At 41.6% G+C, this 13279-nt stretch overlaps 1 protein-coding gene across 1 annotated transcript in view; it reads right to left on the bottom strand.

Moving 5' to 3' along the window:
• Positions 1–495: 495 nt before the first annotated feature.
• The window catches only part of MYO1G (myosin IG), a 212900-nt gene continuing 200116 nt past the window's right edge, over positions 496–13279 (bottom strand). Inside the window, exon 22 of the mRNA XM_063452858.1 lies at positions 496–695. Within this exon, the coding sequence (XP_063308928.1) occupies positions 539–695 (157 nt within the window). The 3' untranslated portion in view covers positions 496–538. The remainder of the gene's footprint in view (positions 696–13279) is intronic.

Raw genomic sequence — 13279 nt, 5'->3', positions numbered from 1 at the left:
AAAAAAATAAAATAAAATAATACTTTATTATATAAATCAACAGGGATAAAAAAATTAATATCCCCACATATTCCTCACACATATCCTGGCGCACAGCACAAGGTGCTCAAATTAAAGAAGGGATTTCTACGACTTAATACTAGTAAGGCCACGCACGGTACAGGGTAAAATCCACATGGCTGACAGACACTCAGCTTACAATACTGGAGGTGGGTGAGTGTGAAATTGATGATGGCTGGGTATTGGGTAATGTCTGAAATAGAATTATATGCCAAATATGGCATAGATTCACTGTATATCATTTATAAAATCATGAGTTTAAAAAAAATATATAAACCCAAAAGCAATCATTCAGTTTTAAATTGTACATTTTATTTGCACTGTGGGACATTGATGCTTTATAAATAAAATATAAAAAGTAAACCAAGTTCATTGTATCATCGGGGGTCAAACGCAGTTTTGGGGCCATTTTTAGCTGTAAACTCATTGTTCCAGGCAATATTGAGGAGAATCATGCTGACAGTAATGCCTATTTGGATTATTTTTCAGGCCAAAACAGCACAAGCCCATTGCCACCCTTTCGAAAGTCGGGTTGTGATATGCCACTCCGTATCTCCACAGACACAAGACGCCTCCTTCCTCTGACATTCATCTGGATGCAATCCGTCACTTTGATTGGCAGCTCACGGTTCTCCCTGCAGGGAAGACAAGAAAACTGTGTGAATTCTACTAACTCAGGACATGAGACATTCCACCTGAAGCCGTTCTAATCAGTTCACTCCTTAAAGGAAACATTGCATTGAAACATGCCTATGACGTCTTATCATAACCTTGTGATGCGTTATATTATTTTTATATATATATTAAGGGTTTAGCTGACGTCATGATCCAGATCAGACTCCAAGCACTGCCGGGGCACACATTGCACAGGACGACGAGTCACTATTAGATTGTGCCTGCTAATTCCACTGGTTTCCATGGCGATTGCCCCACTTTTAGTACTTTAGAACACTTTGATAAATCACCTTCATTGTTTCCATTTGTCCAATTCTACTTACTGTGTTCAATGACAGAGAAAGTGCAGGGTTCATAATAATGACTGACAGGGAGGAAAGATGGCGGCGCCCATGGCAGGATAACACTACATATGTTTTGTTTTATCTTTCAGATGTCACATTTACATGCGGTGTATTGTCTTAGCTCAGTACAGGTTTACTAAACTTCAATGGAGAATGTGTTATTCAGTAATAAACCCTTCGATCCTTACTGCACTGAGAGGATCCAGTCTCTATTCAATAAATATAGGGAATAAGTAAACATAACAATATTAACAATCTGTTTTCCCTTTAATAACAGGTTTCACTGGACTGATTCATTCAATCCTTATATAAAGTTACATATTCCATTAGGGTATATATGAGATACTTTGTTCTGTATCACTGGCTTACTTGGTGCTCTGATCTTTTTGAATTACATTTCACAGAGGTCCATCCTCTAGCACTGGGTTAACAAACTGTCTCCTGATTCTGAGACTCTGTTGCAACACAAAGTTCAAAAGCCAAAACAACTGAATTAGAAGAAAAAAACGTGGCCATCATGTGGCCTTAAATTTGAAATTCACTTACATCAATTCTCACATTAGTGACTTACCGTACTCTGTAGGTTATAGCTAGATTGTGCTGGCTTTATATGAGAAACTGCCAAGTGACAGAGATACAGGGTACTGACCCCAGAATGTAAAACTTGGACAATATCAGATCCCTATTTAAACTAAATGAAAGAAATGTGCGTATTTTCGTGAGTGTAACACAATGAGAGCCACAAATCATGCAGCCGATTCGGTGGCTAGTGACATCACTTCCTGGGAGCCAGGGCACCTGACGTTAATATCAAAACAAAACACATACATTATAATCATAGACAGGCACACGTGTAACACAACGAACAGTGTATATACCCTGTATATCACATATTTAAAAAGAAGACGGACAAGGACATCAGCCACCTGAGGAAGGCATCTGCCGAAACGCGTTGTGGATTACTTTAACCCCTTAAGGACCAAACTTCTGGAATAAAAGGGAATCATGACATGTCACACATGGCATGTGTCCTTAAGGGATTAAAGGACTTATGCTGCACCAGACTTACTTATCTGTAAGAGTTTGTATGCTTTTGTAATAATAAAACTGTTACTTTTATATCCTTATTTTTTACGGGGAGAAATTGACCACCAGGAGTTTGACACCGGAGGACTACTATTACCCCCCTCAAGCTGATATACGTGAGCCAGTTATATGCAGGCTCCTAAAAATGTGAGTGAGATATTAAAGGATCTGTTAAATACATCCATCTGTGTACATTAGCTGTACTGCCCTATGGTAAGCATTCTGGGTTTCGGTACCGCTTTGGAAATCCGACATAACAGGCTATTTACATTGTGCCTGTATATGATGATAAATATCACAGTTAATTAACACCTGCGAGTGCGCTATTCACCAGTTGGTGTGTTTTGTTTAGATTTTTATAGTGCTGATATTTAGTGATTGATTTCACAGTGGATTTTTTTAGTTTTAGCGCTGATATACCACTATTTCTTTGTTTTTGTACACCTGACGTTGATGGCTATCTGGGGCAGCTTGCCGGCTAATAGGAAACATGATGAGCAGTGCCGTGCTCTGTAACTGATTGCATTAGTGTGAATCCTATTTATAACAGACTGCCATGCTGCAGATCTTGCTCTAATCCGAGGCGTGCTGTATGAACGGATGTAGATCTCAGATATTCAAATGTCTTTGGGTTTATTAAATTATCTGATATGCTAATTAACAACCAGCAGTCTGTATCCCAGAATTGTGGATTTAGGATTATATAATGTAATTCTAAAGCTACAACTCCGATCAATCTAAGCCAACTTCAATCAATAAACAAAGGAAACCTGTACCATTGTCATTCAGTATCCTGCCCCATGTCTTGTTTCCCCTCCCCCCTCCATCCTGCCCCATATCTTGTTTCCCCTCTCTCCTCCATCCTGCCCCATATCTTGTTTCCCCTCCCCCCTCCATCCTGCCCCATGTCTTGTTTCCCCTCTCTCCTCCATCCTGCCCCATGTCTTGTTTCCCCTCTCTCCTCCATCCTGCCCCATGTCTTGTTTCCCCTCTCTCCTCCATCCTGCCCCATGTCTTGTTTCCCCTCCCCCCTCCATCCTGCCCCATGTCTTGTTTCCCCTCCCCCCTCCATCCTGCCCCATGTCTTGTTTCCCCTCTCTCCTCCATCCTGCCCCATGTCTTGTTTACCCTCTCTCCTCCATCCTGTCCCATGTCTTGTTTCCCCTCTCTCCTCCATCCTGTCCCATGTCTTGTTTCCCCTCTCTCCTCCATCCTGCCCCATGTCTTGTTTCCCCTCTCTCCTCCATCCTGCCCCATGTCTTGTTTCCCCTCCCCCCTCCATCCTGCCCCATGTCTTGTTTCCCCTCCCCCCTCCATCCTGCCCCATGTCTTGTTTCCCCTCTCTCCTCCATCCTGCCCCATGTCTTGTTTACCCTCTCTCCTCCATCCTGCCCCATGTCTTGTTTCCCCTCTCTCCTCCATCCTGCCCCATGTCTTGTTTACCCTCTCTCCTCCATCCTGCCCCATGTCTTGTTTCCCCTCTCTCCTCCATCCTGCCCCATGCCTTGTTTCTTTCTCTCTCCTCCATCCTGCCCCATGTCTTGTTTCCCCTCTCTCCTCCATCCTGCCCCATGTCTTGTTTCTCCTCTCTCCTCCATCCTGCCCCATGTCTTGTTTCCCCTCTCTCCTCCATCCTGCCCCATGTCTTGTTTCCCCTCTCTCCTCCATCCTGCCCCATGTCTTGTTTCTTTCGCTCTCCTCCATCCTGCCCCATATCTTGTTTCCCCTCTCTCCTCCATCCTGCCCCATGTCTTGTTTCTTTCTCTCTCCTCCATCCTGCCCCATGTCTTGTTTCTTTCTCTCTCCTCCATCCTGCCTCATGTCTTGTTTCCCCTCCCCCCTCCATCCTGCCCCATGTCTTGTTTCCTCTCCCCCTCCATCCTGCCCCATGTCTTGTTTCCCCTCTCCCCTTCATCCTGCCCCATGTCTTTATTTTCCCATTCCTCATCCATCCTGGGTGTACAGCTAGAAATGTGTATATCTGGGGTACAGCTAGAAATGTTTATATCTGGGGTACAGCTAGAAATGTTTATATCTGGGGGTTCAGATAGAAATGTGTATATCTGGGGGTTCAGATAGAAATGTTTATATCTGGGGTACAGCTAGAAATGTTTATATCTGGGGTACAGCTAGAAATGTTTATATCTGGGGTACAGCTAGAAATGTTTATATCTGGGGTACAGCTAGAAATGTTTATATCTGGGGTACAGCTAGAAATGTTTATATCTGGGGTGCAGATAGAAATATGCATATCTGGGGGTTCAGATAGAAATGTGTATATCTGGGGTACAGCTAGAAATGTTTATATCTGGGGTACAGCTAGAAATGTTTATATCTGGGGTGCAGATAGAAATATGTATATCTGGGGGTACAGCTAGAAACGTGAATATCTGGGGGTACAGCTAGAAATGTATATCTAGGGGTACAGATAGAAATGTGTATATCTAGGGGTACAGCTAGAAATGTGTATATCTAGGAGTACAGCTAGAAATGTGTATATCTAGGAGTACAGCTAGAAATATGTATATCTGGGAGAACAGCTAGAAATGGGTATATCTAGGGGTACAGATAGAAATGTGTATATCTAGGGGTACCGATAGAAATGTGTATATCTAGGAGTACAGCTAGAAATGTGTATATCTGGGAGTACAGCTAGAAATGTGTATATCTAGGGGTACAGCTAGAAATGTGTATATCTAGGGGTACCGATAGAAATGTGTATATCTAGGAGTACAGCTAGAAATGTGTATATCTAGGAGTACAGCTAGAAATGTGTATATCTGGGAGTACAGCTAGAAATGTGTATATCTAGGAGTACAGCTAGAAATGTGTATATCTAGGAGTACAGCTGGAAATGTGTATATCTAGAAGCACAGCTAGAAATGGGTATATCTAGGGGTACCGATAGAAATGTGTATATCTAGGGGTACAGCTAGAAATGTGTATATCTAGGGGTACCGATAGAAATGTGTATATCTAGGAGTACAGCTAGAAATGTGTATATCTGGGAGTACAGCTAGAAATGTGTATATCTAGGAGTACAGCTAGAAATGTGTATATCTAGGAGTACAGCTGGAAATGTGTATATCTAGAAGCACAGCTAGAAATGTGTATATCTGGGGGTGCAGATAGAAATGTGTATATCTGGGGGTACAGCTAGAAATGTGTATATCTGGGAGTACAGCTAGAAACGCGTATAACTGGGGGTACAGCTGGTGTATATTTATGCCTGTTGCAATGATCACTGTAGGAGTGAGACTGTCACATCGCTGACACACTGAGCATGGACCTTGTAGCCTTGTTTGACAGAATCAGGCCTCACCTCTCTAATCCGAGCCACGCGGACAGGGACAGACCTGGGGGAATAGCAGTCACGTGGAACGTGCTCTTACCTGCTCACAGATGTCTTATTCCTCACAGAGCTGGGGATAGTGAAAGAGCTACACTCAACAGATTAAACTGTGCTCAACGCCGACAGAATCCAATATATTATATCAGTCCAGAGAGCAGGATCCAATATAATATACCAGACTAGAGAGCAGGATCCAATATAATATATCAGACCATAGAGCAGGATCCAATATAATATATCAGACTAGAGAGCAGGATCCAATATAATATATCAGACTAGAGAGCAGGATCCAATATAATATATCAGACCAGAGAGAGCAGGATCCAATATAATATATCAGTCCAGAGAGCAGTATCCAATATAATATATCAGACTAGAGAGCAGGATCCAATATAATATATCAGACCATAGAGCAGGATCCAATATAATATATCAGACCATAGAGCAGGATCCAATATAATATATCAGACCATAGAGCAGGATCCAATATAATATATCAGACCAGAGAGCAGGATCCAATATAATATATCAGACCAGAGAGCAGGATCCAATATAATATATCAGACTAGAGAGCATGATCCAATATAACATATCAGACCATAGAGCAGGATCCAATATAATATATCAGACCAGAAAGCAGGATCCAATATAATATATCAGACCAGAGAGCAGGATCCAATATAATATATCAGACCAGAGAGCAGGATCCAATATAATATATCAGACCAGAGAGCAGGATCCAATATAATATATCAGATCAGAAAGCAGGATTTTCAGCTTTAGCACATGTTTTATCCCTCTGGAATCTGGGGAAACTACCCGAACCCTGTTTACTGCAAGGCACGGAGGACAACAGTGATGTTTCTCAGGAGGAAATGGCCACAAAGAAGTATGTTTCAGGGGGAGAGAAGTCACAAAGACATCTTCAATGTAACAAAAACCTAAACACGACGGATTTGGAGTGAGACAGAGGAGATAGGCAGAGGCAAAATGCTAAATTCATTATTTATGAGAGAATTAAACATCTAAGCTGAAGGCTAATAAATGCAAATCCTGCTCACTAATGCATGCATGCAGTCTGGTGCCTGGAGTGTCTGTTTAAATGATGAAGAGTATTTTTCTGATACACAAATTTATTGAGTGACTAATGAAGGCAATGCCAGGGCACACCATGCAAATCAGCTGACATTCTGCAATCTCTAACTCATCACTGGTAATCTCTTTCAATGTAGACAGAAGATATAGAAGCTTTGTCTTTCCGAGCTAATAATATTTTCATAACCAGACGGTTTGTGTAAACATCTGGAAAATGCTCATTCTTCAAAAAATGTAAGGCCTTGTTGACAGGTTGATTGACAGATGTATGCTGATTCTATATACACGTCTGGCTGCCATTTCGCAAAAGCACATCAATTAATAATATTACTGGGATGAATACTCCATAAGACATTGAAAGTAAATATTTAACGTGACAATTCCTTACTATTGCTACTTCCTTAAATCACTCTGCCTTAATCGTCTTATAGAACCTAACACCAACACCACCACATAATTCTCATACTGCCGGGAGAGACAAGGAGGTCTAAAACGCCAAGAAAACTGTTTGTCTTTCTAACTTTCCTTTTTGTTAATAATTATAAAGACAAAATACAGCATAGCATTGTACAACATGTGAAAGAAACGTGGGTCAGTTTAGGCATAAAGGAACCTTCTCGAAGGAGCTTGCAATCTATATGAAGAGTGGCCGCACAGATTGGCTGCTTGTTTACACACGTGTTCGTATTTACACACAGTGCGTGTGTATGTTCTACATGTATGAAGCTATGCATGTCCACATATTGGAGCTCTGTATTGGAAAGGAGAAACCTGCGTCATCGCCCATATTTTCCAGGAATAGATAAATATTCAATTTTAACTGGAAATAACCTGCACTTAATTTACTCATAATGTTCTGTAAACCCTTACTATCCTCACTGTATATAAAGCACGTCTCCCTGGGCCATCACCCGCTCAGATATTAACAAAGAATGAAATGATACAGGCAGCTAGAAATATATATTTAGTGGTGGTGGTAGATTTTGTCCTAATAGCAAGCCAATGACCAAGTGGCGTATTGTTAGTAAATATCAAAACTGCGCGTATACATTTACAAAACAGAACGGTTATAGCACCTCATTAATCTCACATACATACACAGGCTTTATAATGAAATATATATACCGGTATATCTCATTATTTCCATGTTAGATGGAAATCAGGTTTAGTTCAGTTTAGGAGTTTTCCACGCAGTTCATTTTTATGGTTAGATTTTTAGTTGCGGATGGTTAGTACATGCCCCCGTTGAGATGGTTTTCCCAACAACATATTAAACACTAAAGCTGGAGTGTAAAAGGAAGGAGATACAGATAAAAATAAAAGTGTTGTCTACAGGTAAGGGGAGCGGCTGTTTTGAGCACCACATTCCCACTAAGAGCAGCGTGAAAAGGTCCTGCGGTGTATTCTATTAGCTGGCATTTATAAAGCAGCGATAGTGAGTGGGCGAGGAATCATGGGAAAATACAGAAATGGCATACATTTTCCCTTTATTATAATAAATCTCAAATACATTGCAATAAAGAAAAAAAACTAAGCATAACAGAAAATGTTAATAAAATGCGATATTCACAGCGGGATTCATAAATACCTTGATCTGAATGGTGACCCAAATTGTAATCACCCTTACCCTGACAGTGGCCTCGATTTGGGAAAGGACATATCTCTATTGGTCAGCACAATAGAACAAGCGCATTTCTAGATATATTGCACATATTTAAGTATAACAAGAAATATATTCATAAATGTACCCTAAATGAAATATTCTGATACTTGCACCTAACCTATCCCCCCACAACACCATGGCCTAAACCACCACAGCCTACACCATCTATCCCATCTACACCATCATGCGCCACCATGACCTTTGCCATCAAACCCATCGCTCAAACACAACACATGACCTGTACCTCAACTACACCACCCAACCCTCCTGCACCACAAGACCAACTTACATCATCTTCACCCGTTCAATCTTCCTGCAACACCACCACTATCTACACAACTTACCCCAGCCCCAACAACACCACTACCTACACATCTACACCACCGAATCAGTCCCCCCCACATGACCTACTCTACCAATGCCAGCCCCACATCACCTTGGCCTACTCGATCTACACCTCCTTTCCCATCTATACCACCTAACTCATCCTTCCCACGCCACCACTATCTACACCAATTACGCCATGATCATAGTCCTCGTCTTGGATTAGCAGGCTGACATGAGTATTTATGTCACTAAAACCCAGTGTGACTGGAAATCCAAAAACCCAGCTTCACATTTACTTTGCAGATTTCATCATCCTCCAGTAATTGACTTCACTTACTGACCACGACCTAGGAGAAATCTAATTCCTCCGTTCTAACCACGTAATCCATTAACTCATTAGTCCCTGACATGTCATGACCTATGGAATTAGGCTGCTCCATCTGCTCCATAAAGAGTTAATGGAAAAGAGCAAATAAGTCACTGTTCAAAGGAACACTTAATTACAGCGGGCAAAGTACATGCCACCATCTGCCCGTCGCTCCCCAGGCTCTGCCACTTCCGATGTGAAATATTTATAGCACTGCTCAGACAGATCTGGGGCGAGGCGCCCCGCATGCTGAAAACATTAGCTCGGATTCACCGCTCGCTGCAAATTAGAGCACGGCTGATTGGCCGTGTAACAATGCATGCCTCGGGCGGCTGTGCCACGCAGGGTCTCAACCTACAGGGGCACAGCATTCCAAGAGGTGCCAGCCTGCAACTCAATTACTACGAATGAATTAATGCTGCTGGCTTACCTGGCACTAAAAGAGCAGCTAATTTCGGAATATATCCCCTCCAGGTTCTAGCTAATCAGCTTTACCTTTATATATGCATTTATTTATCTTACATGAGCACTGTGTAAGAGATTTATAAAAATCATGACATGAACAATGATGGTAAACATGACCTTAACCGGAGATAAGCGATTCTGGCACAGACAGCTGGCTCCCATCGACTACTATTCCCATAACTCTCAGCCAGTTAATAAGCTGCCAGGTCATAAAAGGGTTCACATATCTCCCAAGATTTCACATGGACAGGGGGAGACTTTAGTTTTAAGGGTGTGAGTGGGGATGTGGCCAGGGGGTGGGGCTGTTCAGTGGTTGTGGCCAGGGGCAAGGTTGTTCTGGCTTACTAATAATTTATAATAATTTATACAGCTATACTGTAATTTAGAAGAAGAACAATGTATCTTATTTACACAGATTGATTTCTAAACACATTTATTGGAGTTTAAAGACACATTACTGGGAGTATTATTGCTGTGGAGTTCTGTTATCCACTCAGACACATTACTGGGAGTATTATTGCTGTGGGGCTCTGTTATACACTCAGACACATTACTGGGAGTATTATTGCTGTGGAGCTCTGTTATACACTCAGACACATTACTGGGAGTATTAGTGCTGTGGAGCTGTTATAGCACATTACTGGGAGTATTATTGTTGTGGAGCTCTGTTATACACTCAGACACATTACTGGGAGTATTATTGCTGTGGAGCTCTGTTATACACTCAGACACATTACTGGGAGTATTATCGCTGTGGAGCTCTGTTATACACTCAGACACATTACTGGGAGTAATATTGATGTGGAGCTCTGTGATACACTCAGACACATTACTGGGAGTATTACAACTGTGGAGCTCTGTTATACACTCAGACACATTACTGGGAGTATTATTGCTGTGGAGCTCTGTTATACACAGACATATTACTGGGAGTATTATTACTGTGGAGCTCTGTTATACACTCAGTCAAATTACTGGGAGTATCATTGCTGTGGAGCTCTGTTATACACTCAGACACATTACTGGGAGTATTATTGCTGTGGAGCTCTGTTATACACTCAGACATATTGCTGGGAGTATTATTGCTGTGGAGCTCTGTTATACACTCAGACACATTACTGGGAGTATTATTACTGTGAAGCTCTGTTATACACACAGACATATTACTGGGAGTATTATTGCTGTGGGGCTCTGTTATACACTCAGACATATTACTGGGAGTATCATTGCTGTGGAGCTCTGTTATACACTCAGACACATTACTGGGAGTATTATTGCTGTGGAGCTCTGTTATACACTCAGACACATTACTGGGAGTATTATTGCTGTGGAGCTCTGTTATACACTCAGACACATTACTGGGAGTATTAGTGCTGTGGAGCTGTTATAGCACATTACTGGGAGTATTATTGTTGTGGAGCTCTGTTATACACTCAGACACATTACTGGGAGTATTATTGCTGTGGAGCTCTGTTATACACAGACATATTACTGGGAGTATTATTACTGTGGAGCTCTGTTATACACTCAGTCAAATTACTGGGAGTATCATTGCTGTGGAGCTCTGTTATACACTCAGACACATTACTGGGAGTATTATTGCTGTGGAGCTCTGTTATACACTCAGACATATTGCTGGGAGTATTATTGCCGTGGAGCTCTGTTATACACTCAGACACATTACTGGGAGTATTATTGCTGTGGAGCTCTGTTATACACTCAGACACATTACTGGGAGTATTATTACTGTGAAGCTCTGTTATACACTCAGACACATTACTGGGAGTATTAGTGCTGTGGAGCTGTTATAGCACATTACTGGGAGTATTATTGTTGTGGAGCTCTGTTATACACTCAGACACATTACTGGGAGTATTATTGCTGTGGAGCTCTGTTATACACTCAGACACATTACTGGGAGTATTATTGCTGTGGAGCTCTGTTATACACTCAGACACATTACTGGGAGTATTAGTGCTGTGGAGCTGTTATAGCACATTACTGGGAGTATTATTGTTGTGGAGCTCTGTTATACACTCAGACACATTACTGGGAGTATTATTGCTGTGGAGCTCTGTTATACACTCAGACACATTACTGGGAGTATTATCGCTGTGGAGCTCTGTTATACACTCAGACACATTACTGGGAGTATTATTGCTGTGGAGCTCTGTTATACACCCAGACACATTACTGGGAGTATTATTGCTGTGGAGCTCTGTTATACACTCAGACACATTACTGGGAGTATTATCGCTGTGGAGCTCTGTTATACACTCAGACACATTACTGGGAGTAATATTGATGTGGAGCTCTGTTATACACAGACATATTACTGGGAGTATTATTACTGTGGAGCTCTGTTATACACTCAGTCAAATTACTGGGAGTATTATTGCTGTGGAGCTCTGTTATACACTCAGACATATTGCTGGGAGTATTATTGCCGTGGAGCTCTGTTATACACTCAGACACATTACTGGGAGTATTATTGCTGTGGAGCTCTGTTATACACACAGACATATTACTGGGAGTATTATTGCTGTGGGGCTCTGTTATACACTCAGACATATTACTGGGAGTATCATTGCTGTGGAGCTCTGTTATACACTCAGACACATTACTGGGAGTATTATTGCTGTGGAGCTCTGTTATACACTCAGACACATTACTGGGAGTATTATTGCTGTGGAGCTCTGTTATACACTCAGACACATTACTGGGAGTATTAGTGCTGTGGAGCTGTTATAGCACATTACTGGGAGTATTATTGTTGTGGAGCTCTGTTATACACTCAGACACATTACTGGGAGTATTATTGCTGTTGAGCTCTGTTATACACTCAGTCAAATTACTGGGAGTATCATTGCTGTGGAGCTCTGTTATACACTCAGACACATTACTGGGAGTATTATTGCTGTGGAGCTCTGTTATACACTCAGACATATTGCTGGGAGTATTATTGCTGTGGAGCTCTGTTATACACTCAGACACATTACTGGGAGTATTATTACTGTGAAGCTCTGTTATACACTCAGACACATTACTGGGAGTATTATTGCTGTGGAGCTCTGTTATACACTCAGACACATTACTGGGAGTATTATTGCTGTGGAGCTCTGTTATACACTCAGACACATTACTGGGAGTATTATTGCTGTGGAGCTCTGTTATACACTCAGACACATTACTGGGAGTATTAGTGCTGTGGAGCTGTTATAGCACATTACTGGGAGTATTATTGTTGTGGAGCTCTGTTATACACTCAGACACATTACTGGGAGTATTATTGCTGTGGAGCTCTGTTATACACAGACATATTACTGGGAGTATTATTACTGTGGAGCTCTGTTATACACTCAGTCAAATTACTGGGAGTATCATTGCTGTGGAGCTCTGTTATACACTCAGACACATTACTGGGAGTATTATTGCTGTGGAGCTCTGTTATACACTCAGACATATTGCTGGGAGTATTATTGCCGTGGAGCTCTGTTATACACTCAGACACATTACTGGGAGTATTATTGCTGTGGAGCTCTGTTATACACTCAGACACATTACTGGGAGTATTAGTGCTGTGGAGCTGTTATAGCACATTACTGGGAGTATTATTGTTGTGGAGCTCTGTTATACACTCAGACACATTACTGGGAGTATTATTGCTGTGGAGCTCTGTTATACACTCAGACACATTACTGGGAGTATTATTGCTGTGGAGCTCTGTTATACACTCAGACACATTACTGGGAGTATTAGTGCTGTGGAGCTGTTATAGCACATTACTGGGAGTATTATTGTTGTGGAGCTCTGTTATACACTCAGACACATTACTGGGAGTATTA

This window comes from Pelobates fuscus, chromosome 4 (genome assembly GCF_036172605.1).
Source record: "Pelobates fuscus isolate aPelFus1 chromosome 4, aPelFus1.pri, whole genome shotgun sequence".
NCBI classification, from domain to species: Eukaryota; Metazoa; Chordata; class Amphibia; order Anura; family Pelobatidae; genus Pelobates; species Pelobates fuscus.
Note: the sequence above shows the minus strand (reverse complement) of the source record. Positions and strands in the feature narration are given on the sequence as shown.